This window comes from Pelodiscus sinensis, chromosome 10 (genome assembly GCF_052426305.1).
Source record: "Pelodiscus sinensis isolate ZL-2025 chromosome 10, ASM5242630v1, whole genome shotgun sequence".
Classification (NCBI taxonomy): Eukaryota; Metazoa; Chordata; order Testudines; family Trionychidae; genus Pelodiscus; species Pelodiscus sinensis.
Genome location: NC_143061.1, coordinates 25650251 through 25668972, shown reverse-complemented (window position 1 = coordinate 25668972; position 18722 = coordinate 25650251). Strand labels below are relative to the sequence as shown.

The 18722-nt window shown below is 40.2% G+C and overlaps 1 protein-coding gene across 1 annotated transcript; it reads right to left on the bottom strand.

Moving 5' to 3' along the window:
• Positions 1-443: 443 nt before the first annotated feature.
• CCNL1 (cyclin L1) lies at positions 444-17184 on the bottom strand. Its single transcript, XM_075937773.2, has 11 exons — positions 16137-17184; positions 15694-15768; positions 15326-15435; positions 8851-8971; positions 8425-8489; positions 6786-6885; positions 6512-6616; positions 6075-6216; positions 3500-3611; positions 3286-3384; positions 444-1242 (listed from the first exon to the last, which is right to left on the bottom strand). The coding sequence occupies exons 1-11, from the start codon at positions 16395-16397 to the stop codon at positions 894-896; spliced, it is 1539 nt and encodes a 512-aa protein (XP_075793888.2). The 5' UTR covers positions 16398-17184; the 3' UTR covers positions 444-893.
• Between the last annotated feature and the right edge of the window lie 1538 nt (positions 17185-18722).

The following is an 18722-nucleotide window of genomic DNA, read 5'->3' as shown; positions in this document are numbered from 1 at the left end:
CCATGCCAATGTGCTCAGCTCCTTCCTGGTAAGTCCATACGTGTGGCAGCAAAGTGGACATGTTTTCTGCCACCATCTGAATCCTGCTCCCCACTGCAGGCAGTTCCCCAGGCCTAGTGGAAGCATAACTCCCAAACTCATACTTCTTAGGCACATGTAAGATAGGTTCAAGGCACTGGAAAAGTGGTTAGACCATGGCATAACATGAGTATTGCTCTCTTATCCCAACACCCATTTTTAAACCATCCTGATTCATGACAACACACCTAGAACCTTCCCCTGACACCAGTTAATCAAAATACCTCAGGTAGTAAAAAGACTTATCTGCACAACCCGTTTAAGATTTCAAATCTTATTTGAGGTAACAGTGAAAGTGATAATTCAGTTAAACAGAAGTGTGTACTAATTAGCTTTGGTAAAATCAGAACAATCTAATAGCTCAGTAGTAAAAAACCAGCACTATATTTTATTTCTTGTAAAAATCTTTTATACACATGCAGACTAAAACCAGTGTAAGAAAGTATTCACCATTGTTTAGACAAATAACTATACTTAAATATCAGCGTCTGCAACTGGCCTGTATAAAAATAATGTATTTTTTAACAGAAATATGCTCTCCAGTTCTGATATTGATGAACAATACACAACTCTAATATGTACAGTTTAACCTGATCATTGTTTTCAATAAATCATTTGATACTGCTAAGGTATTTTATGTGCAAAAATTTAACTGATAGCTCGCTCTTCCAAAGGAAAAAAATGCCATACATGTTTTAGAAAGTTAGAAGTTGGGCTTTAAATAAGACAAATCCTAATCAGTTTCTTCTTCAATCTCACAGTCCATATGTTCTATTATATACAGGTTTAACTAAAATCAGGTACAGGCCCAAAATTTAGCGTCTGTGTCTGCTATGTCCTGAACGACTGCTGCTATGGTGCTTGCCTTTATGAGCTCTCTCAAATGAGCGGGATCTTTCACGCCTGTCCCTGTGATGTCCCCGTTCGTGCCTGTGTTTCTTAGCAGCATCAGTGTGATCCCTGGATTTACTCTGAGAGCGTGAGCGAGATTTTTTCCTTTTGTGACCATGCCTATTTGCACTCTTCAACTCTTCCCTGCTGTGCTTGGTTTTTAGGTGTGGAGATCCATGATTATGATGTCTGTGAGGACTGCCACTGTGACTTCGGGACCTGCTTCTGGACCTTGAGCTGTATGTTCCCGATAAGCTTCTCCTATTATTGTAACTTACAAAAAGAAAGTTAAAATTAGTATGTTTACACTAAAAATTAAAAGGCGTCTGCCTTAACTTTAAACAGGTTTGAAAAAAGTTTAGACTGCAATAAGCACTCATCAAGTACAAGGCAAAGTACCCTATTGTCAGACAAATAACTTTAACAGTGTGTCTCAAAAACTTTTGAAAGCTAAATTCCCCCTCATCAAGAGCAAAGCAACTTCACTCTACTGTCAAACCACTCACTCAGTCCTACTCAAAATTCAACATAAGCGATCACTCAAAAGGGAGGAGATTGTAATTCTTACTATCAGGGCTCGCCGAATGCTGTCTGGCGATCTGTGCATGCGCAGATCTCCCGAACTCGGCTCTTGCAGGTTACAATCTACTCACCATAGGCGAGTAGATTGTATAATTTGTCGAGCCCTGCTTACTATTATGGAAGTTAAAATGCAGGATTTTTTGAGGGGGTTGGTAAACATGTAACCACAGGGGGAAGGACAGGCAGCTCTGCAGTAGAACCAGTGCTTGCAGGGAACCAACTCCAGCCTGCTCCTCCCTCCCTCTCCAATTCAGAGGCAGCAGCTACCTGAATGTGCAGCAGGGGTAGGGCCAGGACCTGTCTCATGCTGGGACCCAAACCTGCCCCCACAGCAAGTCTGCAGTTTAAACATAGCAAGAGCCAAGCAGCTCTTGCTACATTTAAAATGCAGAGGTGCAGTGGTCTGGGACCTGGCGAGAGCCAGGACTGAAAAGTCCAAGCTCCTGCCAGGTTCCAGACTGCTGTACCTCTGCCTCCCCTCCCGCACCACAGAGATGGTGCTGGGGGAACCAGCTTTTAAGCCAGGTCCTCCCAGCTGCCTCTGGTACAGATGCAGCAATGGCGGGGGAGGAGGGAGGAGAGAAGAGGAGGAAAGCAAGTAGGTGAGTAGTTATTCGATTACCTGATAAGCCTAGCCTTATCAGGTAGCTGACTACTGGACTCATTACTTAAATCCCTAGCATGTAACTGCTGAAGCTTTCAGCGGTTACATGATTAAATGCATTTTAGCACCGTAATTTAAACGGCTAACAACATTTCTATACATGTTCCTTAATATGAATATTATATGCACATCAGATATTTGGGAAGGAGGTTGCAACATGCATGGAAAGTTTTAAAATTTGGTTTCAAAGGAGACTCCAATTCTTACAGCACTTTCAGTATACATACACCTTTCCCCAGGCTTTAAAAGGGAAATGCTTAAAAAAATATTGAAAATGGAAACACTTAGTTACAAGTGAAGATTTTGAAATAAAATTCGAAAGAGGACCTTACTCTGTTATAGCTGAGTTTTGATATTATATAATTTTGATCCTTGAGTAGTTATAGATACTTTCACCACTGATTTTCATCCACATTTGGATCTACATTTGAATATCCACTGGACACCAGTACATTTCCAGGATACTATACTTCACCAGTTTACTAGCAGTAACCCTTGTAACTATTTTAAGACCTTCTACTAGAATTACCCCCTCTTAAAACAGTGAATTATCCTCTTAAAACAATAAGCAGTCTTGTGGCACCTTTGAGCCTGGTCTATACTAGACCAAGTAAGTCAGCTTAAGGTATGCAACTCCAGCTACGCAGAATGCGTAACTAGAGTTAGCTTACTTTAAGCTGAGCCATAGTGGTGTCCTCACAGTGGGAGGCTGATGGATATACATGCACCCGTAGGCTTGGCTTCCCTTACACTCCTTGAAAAATGAGAAGTACTCGACAACAGCAGGGGCTGTCCTCAGCATTCGATTTACAGGTCTATATTAGACCCACTAAATCAAATGCTAGAAGAACGACCTCTAGAGGATCAATCTTGTTAAATATAGACAGACTAACTTCACCAGATGAATTTTACCCATGAAAGCTCATGATATATTTGTCAGTCTCCAAGGTGCCACAGGACTGCTTGTTGTTTTTAAAGTTACTATCATGACTATCCCTCAGTCTTAAAAAAAAACAAAAAACAAAAAAACCCCAGACATTTAGCAATCAATAAGTATTATTTTCACTTACTGTCTCCTAGGAGTATGAGATCTAGACCGTGACTTTGTTCTCGATCTTGATCTACTAGCACTTCTGCTGCTTCTACTTCTCTTGCTTTCTTTTCTCATGCTTAAATTTAAAAAAAAAAAAAAAAAAAAAAACCAAGTTATACTTAAAAAGCAATTTTATTTTCACAAAACTAGACAAACCTGAAAGTGCCACACACACAAAACATTTTACCTACCCATTGTAAGGACTCTTTGAAGCTAGCTGCCTTTCTTCTGGTTCTTTTTTAATAGTTTTGGCATTCACAGATACTGGTGTTTTTTCTTCAGTTTTCATTTCTCTTGGGGAAGCTAAGAATTAGAGCAAATAATTCAAGGTTAAGGAGTTCTACACTAATGGTAGAATTTGTCATCAAGGGACAGAGGATTTAGGCAAATGCTAACTTTATGCATGTGCTAACTAGAAACTTGATGCCAACTACTTCTCTTCCTCTTTAGTAGCTGTCCCAGTAAGAGGAAAATACTACATGAGACACCAGTAAAATCCTTTATTGAAGTAATCTGTAACCATTGACAAATGAACTTTTTTTTTAAAAAAAAAAAAAAAGATGGATCTATCCTTTTGCCTAAGCTACCTGTAATGAGCACAAGTTAGGAAACAAGATGAAGCAGGTCTCTTCATCAAGAATAATTCCCTGCTAGATCTCACTCCCCTCACATATCTACTTAGAATCCTAGGAAAATATAACTGTCCAGAGCACTGAGGGGCCATTTAAAGGTGAGAAATGATCTAGACCAGGGGTTTCTGAAAGTGTTCTGTGGAATTACTGAGAAACTTTTTCTCCGTTTCGTCCTTTGCAGCCAAGGGTATCTGCAGGAACGGGCGTGGGCTGGGCCACTGCTTCCTGCGGCTCCGCTTAGCCATGAAGAGCAAAACGGAGCCAATGGGAGCTGCGAGGCTCCACGGCTGCGGTGCTGGTAAATAAACAAACCAGGGCAGCCAGTTAATGTTTCTCAGTGATTCCACGGAACACTTTCAGAAACATTGGTCTAGACAGTGCTTGGTCCTGCCATGAGTGAAGGTGACTGAATATGATGACCTCTTGAGGTCCCTTCCAGTTCTAGTAAGTCTATGATTCTATTAAAACAGTTGGCCTTGCATCTTGTTCGAAGCCAGACTTTGGCTGTTTGAACAAATTTTGAGAACAGAAGCCTATTCTGGCTGGCCTCTCATTGAGAGCTGTATATTGGGGTAGGGAACCTCAGGCCCCAGAGCAGGATGTGCCCCCTGAGAATCAAGGCTCTCTCCAACATTAGGGAGCCTGAACTGGCACTCCAGCCTTTCCACAGCTCCCAAAATCTAGTAAGCCTAGCTCCAGGCTCTGGTGGGCAAAGGGAATGTCTGTCTCCTCAACAATTGAAAGCAACTGTTAGAAATACCAAGCACTAGGAAAATCAGGAATCACATCAGTGGCCCTCCTGACTGATTATTCTTTGGGTCAGCAGCCTCCCGACCCAAAAAAAGTTCCCCACCTCTCTGTAGACTGTGTTTTTCTTACCGAAGCTAAGAAACTCATCTTACTATTAGCTTAAACACATAAGCTCAGAATCATACACAATCAAGGTTATCTAAGAGCAAACCACTGAGTGTTTCATTTCTAAACAGATTACATTAATTACCACCATGGGCTGGATGTTATTTGAGAGGAAGGTTTTATCTTATGCTTCAACTAGCCAAAGGCAGAAAATTGGGTTGATGCCTTATTCTCAATGTCCTCAAATCCAATTTTCACTCAGCTTTTTAAGGGAGCTTGCCATATGTAAAATTACCCCTTCACCCTCCCTTTAGGCATCTCTCAAGGACTTTGCATACACTTCTTCAAACAACTTTCAAAATTTAACAATATTGCTAGTTCTCAAGGAGTAGCTATTCTGAAAAATACAAAACAAAGATTTGGTTTCTGTGCATTTGCTCTAATCTTCAAATGTACTTAATCATTTATTGTGGTGTTTGCATATTGCCTAGTACAACTGTTCTTAAACTACCAATGCCCTTTAAATTCTACTGGACTTTAAGATACTAAAAGTATCATTAGAAGATCTATTGGCAAAAAATTAAGAATTGTATTAGTTCCTTAATCATAATTTTAATTAATGGCTGGCCTGTTAAATACATAACTAAAGCTAAGTTCTGTGTATTGTGGCTATTCTATATTATTGCAAAGATAACACTGTTTATGGAACTTCCATTTCTAGATTTGTGAATTGGTCACATTCGTGACTTTAAATTGCACTGGTCCTTACTGTATCTTAGATGAGTAAACATACTGAAAATCAGTTTTGAAAGCAATTGTTAGAAATACCAAGCACAAGGAAAATAAGGAACAGAACTCATCTTTTCAGAGATATGGAAGTTGTGTCAAGTGACTAGTTACTTTAAATATTCCACTGCATTTCAGAAAAACTGAAATGAAAAGCCCACTTACCCACATAAGCCATAATTACAAACTTTAAATATTTACTGTGTACGTCCACAGTAAAGATAATTAAATTAATGTTCATGCTAAACGTGTACCATTAAGTGGCACTGGCAAAATTAACCTCTAAAATATAATGCAGTTTCCTTTCAATATTACTGCAAGTCGATAATAAAAATTCAACAGTAAAAGAAGTCGTACACAGAACATTACAACTCTCAATGTAGAATGAGACATTTTACATCTCATTCCATCTACTGCATTAAGGCATAGAATCAGAAAGATTCATTATATATGGATATCTTCCTACAGCACTGTTCCTTGCATTGTAACTTACATGGTTTGGAAGCAGGAGAAAAGCCACCCAGTGTTGAGAGAGCTGGAGTACCATCTGGGTTTAATCCTTTTGCTTTAAGTTTAGCTTCCTGTAATGCCATTTTTCTCTTTTCTACTTCTTTATCCAGCAATTCATAATTAGGCTATGTAAGAAAAGAACATGCAGCATCAAGATTTTGGACCAGGTTTATGTTAGCTAATATACTGCATCTATGATTGTACAGGACATCCACACACTAAGCAACATGACTAAGATGAATTATATGCTGTTTGCTCTCTCCTCTTCCTGAATGAGGGTCGGTGAATGCAACTGAGCTTTTTGTTCTGGTAGATTTTTAACTGACTTTTGGACACGTCAATATGTACATCCTACACCCCTTTCCCGGCAAAGCTAGTTTTATCTTCTTTTAAATCAGACAATTCTAAAAACAAAATTACCTTTTTCCTAGTATAAAGCTTAAGAGTTGTTAGACATATCTCCTGAATCTCATCTTCTGTGGTGCCAAAGAGTAGAAACCAATGAGGACGAGTAGGTAGTGGAATCTAAAGAGACAGAATTAAGCCTTAACATCTGAAGATCAAAAAAATCTGACATCAGTATCTTTACATGTGTTTTCCAGGATCACAAAAAGTTACTAACAAATATGGCAATCCCAGGCAATTAAACATGCTTTAAAAAACAATCCCCCCCCCCACACACACACACACTTACCTGAAGAGCTCTAGCAGCAAGATAAATACAAGCACACGCTATCGTCTCTGGTTGAAAACGAACGAACACATTAGTTCGAAGACTGTCATTCATGTAATTCCTAAAAAAAAAGTTAATTACAAGTTTGTCTCGCGTTTACTTATCACTTCAAGCTTAAACAAAAACTGGAGACTCAATCTACTTTATTATTTTTTCTGTAAATTGCATATGCTTTTTGCCTTTTTTTTTTTTTTTAAAGAGTGTAGAGTTCCCATCACTGTAGTTTTAAAGGATTTAACACTTTGAATTTGCTTCACTTTTGGAACATCAAAATATGCACCATTAATCACTGCTCTGAAGTCTCAATGCAAGAACTTCACAGTCTATAAATGTCACCAAATGAGTGATTTTTGCAAATATTATAGTTAAATTGATTTTTCCAAATAATTTAGGATATTCTATGAAGTAGCCATCAAGCTAAACTTTAGGAATCCATGAGGTCTAAAAAATAGTGGGTCCAGCTTTATGATCCGCCAAGCACGTTTGCCTATGGGTGTTTGCTTTCACTTAAGCAATGAAAGCCCTCTATCCAAAACAGTAAATACTTTTGTCTGAAATCTGAATGCATAAAAACTGCGGTACTTTTATGTACTCTATTATCAGGTCACAAAAGATATAACCAATAACCTGTGAAATGTTCGATTTTTCTGCTTCAAGCGTATTCTATTTTTGTAAGCAGATAGCCATCTTATTTGCTTGTCCTGTGTCAAACATTTAAGCTTGTGTTTAATAAAGTTAAAAATAACTATATTCCAACAATCATTGGAAGTGGTTACTACAAACTGCATAGTTAACTGCTCCCTCACCAAATTTCAAGAACTTTTTCCATCCGAGCTAGAATTGCAAAAGAGTTATGCCAAGGATTTTTGAACTTCAGAGACAGCTCTTAAAAAAATTTTTTTAAAAATCTAGAACGTGTGTGAATTACAAAAGTTAACAGCACAACTAATCAGCAGTGTTTATATAAAATGGTGTCTATTTGCAATTTCAAAATAAGAAAAAAGTATGAGCATGCTGTATTCACTTTAAGTAACTTTGTAATCCAAATTTAAGACAACTGAATCCATAGTGTCTGAAAGTAGTCAATCCAAAATGTGTCCATAGGTCCTTTAGATATACTAAAGTACAGTAACTAGGCAACAAATATACATTTAGAAACATGTTGAACAGTTACTTCTAGAAGCAAATATACAAATCCTTTTGACACCCGGACAGAACTAGAAGATGCTGCCAGATGGATATGGACCACTTCAGTGAATCTCGGATGAGAGCTTGCACTGGATTGACTGGAGAGAAGGGCAGCCAATCAGGCCATCCCCAGGTGAGCTGTGGTGCAGAGGGCAGAGTTCTATGACTTACCATCATGGACTACCCTTTAATTAAAGAGTAGAAAAAAGAACAAAGTTAAATTGAGTTCTCCATTAAAATAAGTTAATCAAACCATGAAAATAGTAAGCAGAAACAAGCACTAAATGCACTGCATAATAATGTGTATATTTTAATCTTGTAACTTCCAGCTCAATGTTTCTATATGGGACATGAAGCTACTATTTCTGCTACTATTTTCCTGGCTAGGAAAAATGGAAAAGAATAAACTTACCAGGCTGTCTGAACGAGGGTTTGATGACGTTCACATTCTAAAACTTGTAAATACATAACAATGATCTGAGGAATAAGAGAAAAGCTCAACTTCAATATGAGGAAAAGTGATAGATGCATTTTTAATACAACAAACAGTAGTTCTTAAAATTTGCATGTAGTGGTGTTCTACTTCCATCCCACTGCATAGGCTGTCTAAACACATCTAATCCAATCAGGTTCTTGTTCTCCACCGAGACATATCCCCAGTTTTACAACCTTTACACACGACCTGTTTCAGCAATACAGACAGAATTCCAGTTACCTTTGGGAGTGTGAAGAGTCACTCCAGGTCATTTCCAATGTTGCATTTCTTCTGCTACAGCTCACAAAGATGCTGTCAACGTTGCTCAATATTTACAAGAATATATTTCATTTGACAACTCACCTTATGTGGATGCTTGACATGAACACAAAATCCCAACTCCTTCAGTACCCTCCTTTCTGCTTTGATTACTTGATTTTTGGTGTTTATGTAGTTCTGATCAAGTATCAATGGGCTTGGAGTCCTATAGTTTGTAAGAAATAAAATCAAGACTGTTTTGCACATCCAGAATAATTGCATCTCTGTTTTCCCTTCCAACCAACTAATGGCAACAGAAACCTGTTTTAAACTCCTGCAAGCAAGTATAAGCATTAATCTTGTGCTGTCCAAGTTTAAACTAGGATTAGTTTCAACCTGTAACTCAGCTCTCTGTGGCTAAACTAAAACTGACATCTTGCTTACATTGCACAGTCAGCAACAAAGAAGTAAACTGCCTACCAGTCTCAAACTAAAATAATATGATTTACAATCTATAATGCAAAATTTCAGACATCTCTGGTACCAACATTTGAAAATAAGCAAACAATCTGAAAACCCTAATCATCATTACCTCCATCAAAAGGCTTGTTTAACAATTTAAGTGCTATCAGCTATCACTCAGTGTAAAGCAAGTTTATGTCACTTTTTGGGACAAAAGTGAAATCTATCAATTTGAAAGAAAGGAAGTGTGTCAGGAAAAAGAATAAACAATTTCCAAATGAGCTTCAAAAGAAGTCACCAGTAACCTCTGAGCAAAGAGGACTCCCCCAATTAAATACTGTGGTAGATCTTAATACACAAAGCATGATAGCAGGAAAATCTCTACTGAATAATGGGCTTAGAAAAATTAATGTGTGCACTTCAGTACTTCAAATGTTTGCAAGATAAGAACTCTTCACACAGAAAGATACACACACCCAGTGTATCATGCAATTTCCAATTTTCCCACTCATAATCCTCTAGTGTATTGTATTCAGGAAATTTAAAATGGTAAGTCTTAAAACAACCACAGGAACTAATTACTGAGTAGCATAGCACCCAAGCAACATTGTACACTGTGTATTCCCCTTCCTTTGTCTAGGTTTCTGCTGTCGATTTAAGGTTTTAGACTTAAGGTTTTAGAGCAAGGATCTGTTTCATATGCCTGTATAGTGCACAGAATATTTTGGATGCTAGACAAATCCAAAAGATAAGTGAACCCGCCCCCCCAGTAATTAATTACACTGCAGAAGACTAGTTTTTATGCAGTGTTCCCAACAAAATCTTTCTGTAATAGTACAATTGGACTGCAAAGATGCAATATCCACTAATACTGATGCAAATGAGCATAATAAACATGTGGTTCCTAACACCCATTTCGGAAGCCACATACAATCTGCAAAACACTCACTCTTTCCCCAAGGAAGCAATTAATGGTGTAGTTCCCTCCACTGGCAGGATGGGGCCAAAGAGACTGCAAGAGTCAAACGTGAATGGCATTCGCATTTGGATTAACTGCATAACCTGGAAGCACTGTGAATTATTAATTCCATGACAGTTCAAAATTGGTCATTCAATTGCATTTTACTGATGTAAGGTAACTTCAAGAATCTCAAAGACGATCTATTAAAAATGTGTACTTTCAAACTGCGACAAGCAGAGTACTTTGACTTTCATCAATATAATATCTTCCTTGCAATCTAGGGTTGTCTATTTTTGTCAAGGTCAAAATTTCTTGGTCAAGTTTTAGTCAAGGTCCAGACTACGGAGAAAATAAAAGAATGATATTCATAATTAAATAATAGTGATAATGAAGAGATTTGGGGATCCATTCAAAAGTGTCTGGCCTGGGCCTTCCAGTCCACCTACTGACATGCATTCGAGAATAGTCACCCATGTTTTAAGCAAGAATAAATAGTTTACAAGCCATAGGCAGATGGAGGAAAATAGCCAATGAGCCTGGATCAGTAGTATCTCAATTCTGTACAGTTTTCAGATCTTTTAGATCATCATGTACTTTTGACAATGACTGGAATAAGCTGCATATAGTTTGTTAAACTTCAGATACTGTAAAGATTACTTCCCAGTTACCAAAATATCTCCTCTTACTTTTAGGAGGGGAATCACTGAAAATTCCTCTTTAAGCAAAGATTAGGTCAGCAGGGATTCAATATTCTCAGCATCTCCTAATGAGTTAAGATGTCCTCAGCCAGTTCTCCTGATAGTTTAGTGTGAATAAACTGGTTATATTAGTTAAGACTACAAAAAGAATAAGCTAAACCCTAGTTAGAGCATTTCAGAGACAGTAGTAACATTAATATAGTTAATTTGAGTCTAACCCCCAAAGTATTAATAAAACCTCTATGTTCCATGGTAAAAACTGTTAGTTTAGCTACACCTACTCAACTCCTCTTGCTGTTAGTATTATACTATTTTGTGATGAGTGACGGAAACATCTGACTGAACCCTTCAGTCCACAAAAATCAGAACCCAGTCAGAATATTTATATAGGCCCACTAAAGATATGTGTGAGCTATTTCCTTCATTCCATTCATCCTTGCAAAAGCCTGTATTAATTCTCAAGCTACATACAAAACTTAATTAACGACACCTATGTTATCCAGACCTATAACAAGTAGAAAGATTAAAAAGCAGAGTTTTTAAATAGTCTACAAATACAGAGTGATTTTCCCAGGTGCTGAGAGTACTTAGAACACCAACTTGAGCTGCAGGCCCTCAGCACTGAAATGACAGGTAAAGGGATGCTGACCAAGCCATTAAAGCATGACTTTTACTTAGTTGCCCAGACAGGCACCATACTGATTGGGGACATTAGTTTTAGGTACTACAATCCTCAAACTCCAGCGAATAGCTTTGCATTTGTATAATCTAGACAGCATTAACAGAAAAGGAAAACTCGATGTGTAATTTGGGACTCATCTAATTTATCTAAAATCAGTTCTCCATAGAAGACTGTCATTGTGCCATACTGGGGACAGAAATTAAGTCTTAAATTTTAAACTAATAGGAAGAATAGGAATTTACATCATTCATGAAAATAGTTTGGTAGTTCTAAAACCTCTTATTTTGCACCTCTCCTGGTAAAAGGAAAGGAAAAGGCTTGCCACTGCTTCTGTCTGCAAATGTCCTCCATCATAAGGATTTTCATTCTGCTCAATACTCTGCCTAGAAGTGCTCCCCAGATCAGCTTTTGGAGACTCTCCTTGAACACTGTAACCAATAGTCCACTTTGCAGTACCATCATTGCAGTTCAATTTCCAAGTTTGCATGGAGCAGTACGTATGCACAACATGGTACTAGTCTAGGCCATAACCTCAATAGCCGAACATTAAAGGTTGTTATAAAATTTTTAAATAGTAAATCAAGCCATAAAAAGTGGATGTTTTTGTAACATTAAATCGTTAGAAAATATTGCACTACTGACCATTCATTTATCTCCTACCACTCCAAACAGGAATAGCCAACTCTAATAGTGACATAACAGGACATTTTTTTATTTCCATTAGATGGTTGAGAGAGGCAGAGGATTAAAAAAAACCCCCAAACTCTACATTTCTAACATTTTTAAATATTAAAAATACCTAATATTACAGATATGATCCATTTGGGCCTCTCAAAAAAGCCTGAAATTTTCACACTTATGTGATGAAAGAAGAAATAGAATATCATACAGAATAGAATTAACAAACAAACACTATAGGCTTGAAGAGTTGCATAATAAGCCATTATAAAGTTATTTCACTTATATAGTGAAAATAAGAGTGGCTTCTTTAAATCAGTTCATAAAACTATACAACTGGTTTCAGAGGAGTGGGTGTTTGCAGTGCACTGAAAACCTTTAGCGTTATATAGTATAATATTTTATATTACATACAGAAAGTTAGCAGAGACCAATGGCTATAACCCACATCAACTGCAATGTATATTCCACATACTAAATATATGTAGCTAAATGTGTTTTCAGATATTCCAACAGAACAAATTTCTTAGTGTGCTGATATGAAAAACAGGCTTCGAATAATCAAATGTAGGCTTATTCAAGCACACACAAGTTTTAGGTACAATACTCCAGGGCATACAGTCACAGTGCGAATCCAACAGAAGCATTTATCAAAAGACTACTTTTAGCCCTGAGCCTACTACCTAGAAATTAGCTTAACTGACCAAAGGGTTTGTATAGGGTTCTGACTTCAGAATTCAAGGTTCTGACCTCCAGTCATGCAAACACATGCCCGGAAGGGTATTAAAAATAACTAAGTACAAGAGTATACCTATGGTGGGTCAAGGCCTCTCTTGTATTCCTGAACAACAGTTTGTGTGTAACATTTCAATCATAAGACACAAATGTCTAAAGGACAAATTAATCTTTTACTGCTTCAATATGCTTTTAGAAATCTGAGTTTAAGTACTTTACAGGCAAAGTTACCAGAAATTAGACTCTTTCAATTCTTATGTCAAGATGCAAAAGAATAAGCTAAATACAGCCTAAGTGTTCGCTTAAAATAAAATATTAAACTAATATTACTAAAAACCTGGACAGCAAAGAAAAAAGCTTATAACAAGATACAGGAGTTCTTCCGAATGGTTCACCAGCGGCCAACCTGTTAGTCCCCCGGTTCCAGTGACCTATTCTCAGAGCACTGGCTTCTCCTTGGGGATTTTCGATACTTCACTCACTGTTGCCATGACGACAGCTTCATCTCTATGAACCACTCCACATCACCCAGGCTTTGGTAAATGTAGCTGGTCGCTGTATAGTCGGTTGCAAGGGAAAAAAGAGCTCAAGTTAATACGTGTACAGATTACGTATTAGTAAGCTTGTAAAAAGTACAGAAAATGTTTATATCCAGCTTGTTTTAGAAAAGCAAGCCTGAGTGTCACACTTACACATTAACATTAATTTCATGCAGATTCATTTCTCAGAATCTTAAGGCAAAGGTACCCACTTCTCTATAAGTGAATTAACAAATGGTCAATAACTGATGTGTGTCTTTGGTGGTGATGCACTGTAGACATCACTTAGCACGTGTAAATGATAGCCTGTTCCAAATAAGAATATCTGAAATAATTTTTATAAGTAAAATTTCAATTTCTCCAAGCCTTTTCTATATTAAAAAAAATCTCAAAGCACAGAGAAGAGATTTTATGTCACCAGTTAACTTTTAGTCTCTGGTTCAATTCTGAGACGTTAAGAAGTGAACCGGTTTTAGTAAACAAATCAGCAGATTTCTTTGTTTTAATTATGATAAATAGTTAAGAGATTATGCCATGGAATCCAAATTCAATAGAACTTTACAGAATTCTTCCAGTTCCAACACGTACAAGAAATAATTATATTTAAAACTACGTTCCATTCAAATCAGATATGGAACTTTATTAAAGTAAAAACTGACTTTAGAGGTGGCATGTGCCGATGAAAGGAAAAAAAAAGGTACCATATACTGGCTATATTGTGCATTTTAAGTACTGGATATGTAAAATAAAGTAAACTAATTTCCCTATTCTATTTCTTTAAGTTCTCCTTTGGTCTGGCAAGACAGAATAAAAAAAGTTTTCTTTGAAAAGAACGTCCTTCAGAACTTTAATTTTCTGTACAGCCTATCTTTCACTAGATACATTTACTAATGAAAAGTCATGTAATACAACTGAAATGGCTTCATAAACATCTACAAAGTCTTCGTTACTGTTTAAAAGTCACATTTAAATATTGCCATACTGTGAAATGTATTACACATTCCTCTCCTTCAACCACATTCCTTGCACCTTCTTTAACCTAGATATGCAACCTTGCTTTAACACTTAGCCAAAAATTAAGCACTCAACTGAAAAAAAGCTTGACAAACTAAAAGCAAAACCACTATAGAACCACATACAAATCAGATAAATAAATGTTTAAATTTTACTGACTTGCAAGATCTCAGTGTACCATTAAAGTACCACTCAGATTCTGTAGCTATAGGTACACATCTTTCAGCATTCAAGCCTACATTCCTTGCTGATGTGTCATTCAAGTTCCATATACTACAGTGGAAATCACACTTTCCACTGACACTTTATTATACTGCTTTCTCTCCACAAATACCACTACACTTATAACTTCCTTATAGACTTCCGTCTATTTTACTACTGTCTGTGGTAGCTAAGTACAAAGAGACTATTCTAACAAGATACCAGTCACTAAGATCCCCATTACAAATTTGTACCAAGGATGCTTATGGATTAAAAAACAGAAAATACCAAAACAATCTGCCACCTAACCAAATTTATACCCAAGACTTCTTTTCAGAAACTCTCAATTCAACTAAGCTCAAATTTTACCTTTGAGTCATTACTAACACAGCTATATGAAACACTTTCAGAGCCATGTATTCCTACATTTGCCAAATCAAAGTCACACTGATGGAAACCAACTACAGAAATGTTAATGTGTATGTCCTGACCAATAATCACTCCCTTCGCAATTTCAGAGTGTCAGACCTAAGCTGAAAGGTCAAACTGGCTTGATAAAAATTTGATATACATTAGTGGGTGGATATACTGAAAATGGAGCTAGTCTTACCTTTTTGCTCTTATCTGCCGCAAATGATGAAACACATTTATCACATCTCTTATACGGCGAGGTGCTTCTTCAATTTTGGAAGCGAGATTGATGCAGGCCATAGCAACAATCTGAAAAGAAGCCCAGTTCTGTGAGATGGAGATTTGTACCTCCCCTTGAACATGTTGCACAATCAGGCAGAGAAACCACCCACTGAAGGCTGAAAAACGTAGTTTTGCAGAAATAACTTCCTTAAGGAAGTGCATGCAGGGCCTGGATATTGTGCCCTCCCGCAACTCCCGGAGCCCCAGAGCTGAGACTGAGGAGGAAGCCCCCAGCAGCCCGCGCCCCGCCCCAGCGGGAAGGGCGGCCATACGGCCGCGACTCACCTCGAAGTTGTGTTTGACGAAGGACTTGGAGTAGAAGAAGCGGTGGAACAGCACCTGCCCCGTCGCCATCGCCACCTACGAAGACAAGCCCCCGCCGAGGGGAGCAGAGCGGATCAGTCAGCGGGACGAGGCAGGAGCAGACTCAGATCAGCCATTACCCGCTCCCCCCCCCCCCCCCCGCCGGAAGTGTGGGCTCGGCACTAGGACGCCGCCGCCATTTTGTGTCAAGCTCCCGGCGGGCGCCCTCCCCCTCCCCGACCTCCACACGCGCCGCCTCGCCACAATGGCGTCGCCGTCACCCCTCGCACCGCGGGGCCCGGCCGCGCTGCGTCCTGCCGAGGCCCCATCAGCCTCCTGAGCAGCGGCCTAAGGCCAACGCGGCCCGCGCGCAGAAGGGCCCCCCCCACCCCCGGAGGGGGGAGCGCTCCCGGCCCGGCAATTACCTGCGGCAGGCGGAGGAGGATGCCGGCCGCCTGGATGAGCTCGCAGCCCAAGATGCGCAAGTCGGTCTCGCTGTGCAGGTCCAGGCCGTCCTGCATGGAGGGCGTGGGCGAGAGCCGCTCCTCGGGGATGAGCGAGTGGTCGATGGTGAGCGACACCTCCGAGTACAGCCGATCCCCGATGAGGATGCCCGGGGCCGCTGGGGGCGGGGGAGGCGCGGCGGGAGCGGCAGCCGGAGAAGGATGAGTCGCAGCCGAGGCCATGATCGCTGAGCACAGACGCTACCGCACCCGGAGCCGGCCACGCAGAGAATAACCCGGCCTGCCCGGCGGCCAGTGACGCAGCACACTGCACAGTAGCGCCTCCGCGCGAGGCGCGCTGGGAAAAAAGAGTCCCACCTCGCTTGCGCAGCCAGAGCGTGCGCACAGCCTCAGTCTGCGCCGCGGTGACGTATTCCGTAGCGGCGAGTGGCCCCGCCCACTTCTCTGGCGTGGGAGAAGCCGGCTTGTCCCGTACCCGGCTCTGCCGCGCGCCCTGTGGATTGTTTACGTCTTGCTCAGTCTTCTCTTCCTCTTCGTGGGGGTCCCCGCTGTCCCAGGCGCTCCAAAGAGCCCACACTCATCCCCCTGCAGCCTAACAGTTTAGAAGCGGCCGGGGGAGGTGAGCGGGGGATCTTTAGCCTGTGTTTGACACGGGGCTGATTTCAGAACTGGAGGAGAAGTGAGTGTGGGCCTCTTGGCAGTCTCATTGAATGATTTAGGCCTTATTCTATTAACAACGAATCCTTAATGCTCCACAGCAGTGTTTTATTCCAGAGTTTCCTAACATAAAAGGAATTAATTTGGATTAACAGCGTTTCTACATACTTTTCCCCTATTTCTCATTTTTGTGTATGGGATGTTGTGGAACAGCCCATATATTTGACAGCTCTTGCACCCTAGCAGAAAGGGCTGAACCTGTGGCAGTAAAGTCATTAAATAACCTCCCTGAAAAAATCCTGAGTCCACTGACCATCTGTGCAGCCCTATTGGCTTAACTATTTGGTCGTGGCTCTTTACCATTAACTAGGGCTGGGGTGGGCAATAACTTTTGCAAGGGGGCCATTTAATGAATTTTGGTATATTATCACGAGCCAGCTCCACTCCTGAAAGAGAAGGGTCTGGGGTCGAAGAGGCAGGGCTGGGGACTTGCCTCCCCCCAGAGTTGTCTGGGGCCAAAGGCTTTGAATTAAAAACACAGCAATGGATTCATGGATCCTGGCCCTGCTGCTACTGTGTTGCCTGGCAGCCACCTGGAGTTGCTGTGGCTATTTAAAGGACTCACCACTCTTGCCCCTTCCAGGATAGCACTGCAACCTGGCACTATTTAAATAGGATCCTGTTGCTCTGTTATGCCTTGTTAAATGAGGTTTACCGGAGTGGTTGACAAAAGCTTCCCTTGTCGACTGCAGCGCGTCCAGACTGCCCCGCTGTGCCACCAAACAGCTGATCGGCACAGCGCGGCAGCCATTTTGATGTAAATGAAGCAGCGATTATTTAAATCGCCGCTCATTTCCCTATGTCAAGTAAACTCATCTACGTGGCTCCGTCGAAGGAGCCATGTAGTCTAGACATACCCTAGGAGCCCAGTATAATCACTGACAGCTAACCCACCTGCTGAATTCCAGTTGAACCTGCTGCTCCCTGCACTCCATTCTCTGATCTAGGGCTTACCATTGCCAATCATTTGTGAGCAGGATTCTCAGAAACCGCTATTCACAGTCCACTCTTCTTTCAAGCTTCTCCAATGCAATGTAAATACAACCACAATTTTGGTACTGCTGTCAGATTGTGGGCAGGACAGCTGCCATTATGAGACTGAGGCAGACATCTCTCATGAGGAAGGGAAATATTAAGTCAGGTAGACCGCCCAGCCTGATCACGTTTAAGGTGAGAAAGAAACACCCACACCCAGAATTTCCTGATTACTCTCTTGAGTTGGTAGGGAACATTACACCCACATAAAGACATGCCAGCTCACTCTGCTAGAAAGGAAGGAAACTCACAACCATGCAGTCCTGCCTGTTTGCTCTTATGATGGGAAAGGAGAAATGGTCACACCCACAGCTACGTACAGGCCTGCTTGATCACATAGGCCATGACTACACTGCAGAGTTTTTCTGAAAAAACTTCACTTATGTCAACACTGAAATTGAGTTCTTTTGAAAAAAATCGAAAGAACAAAGGGTTTTTTCCGACATTGGTAAACCTCTTTCTATAAGGAAGAAGCCTTTTTCCGAAAGAGGCATGTGTGGACGGGAAGAGGGAGTTCTCTTGAAAGAAGAGGAAAAAGCACAGGTGCCTTGGTGGCCACTCTGTCCATAGTAATCACAGCTTAAATGCGAGATAGCATACATTCGGTGTGGATGCTATCTTTCAAAAAAGCAGATGGCTTTTTCAATGCACTTTTGCTGTGTAGACGCTCTCTTTCGGAAGAAGTTTTTCCAGAAGATCTCTTCCGGAAAAGCTTCTTCCGAAAGAAGCGTGCAGTCTAGACATAGCATAGTGAGGAAGGAGCTCGTAATAGTAACTTTAATTTATTACAGCAAT

Excerpts from the sequence above, each read along its gene's own strand:
- CCNL1 (XM_075937773.2), bottom strand. The coding sequence starts at position 16,397 with ATGGCCTCGGCTGCGACTCATCCTTCTCCGGCTGCCGCTCCCGCCGCG. Across the intron at positions 15,436-15,693 it reads TCGTCAAACACAACTTCGAG|ATTGTTGCTATGGCCTGCAT; the intron begins GTGAGTCGCGGC and ends GCTTCTTTTCAG. Across the intron at positions 1,243-3,285 it reads TCTCATACTCCTAGGAGACA|TTACAATAATAGGAGAAGCT; the intron begins GTAAGTGAAAAT and ends TCTTTTTGTAAG.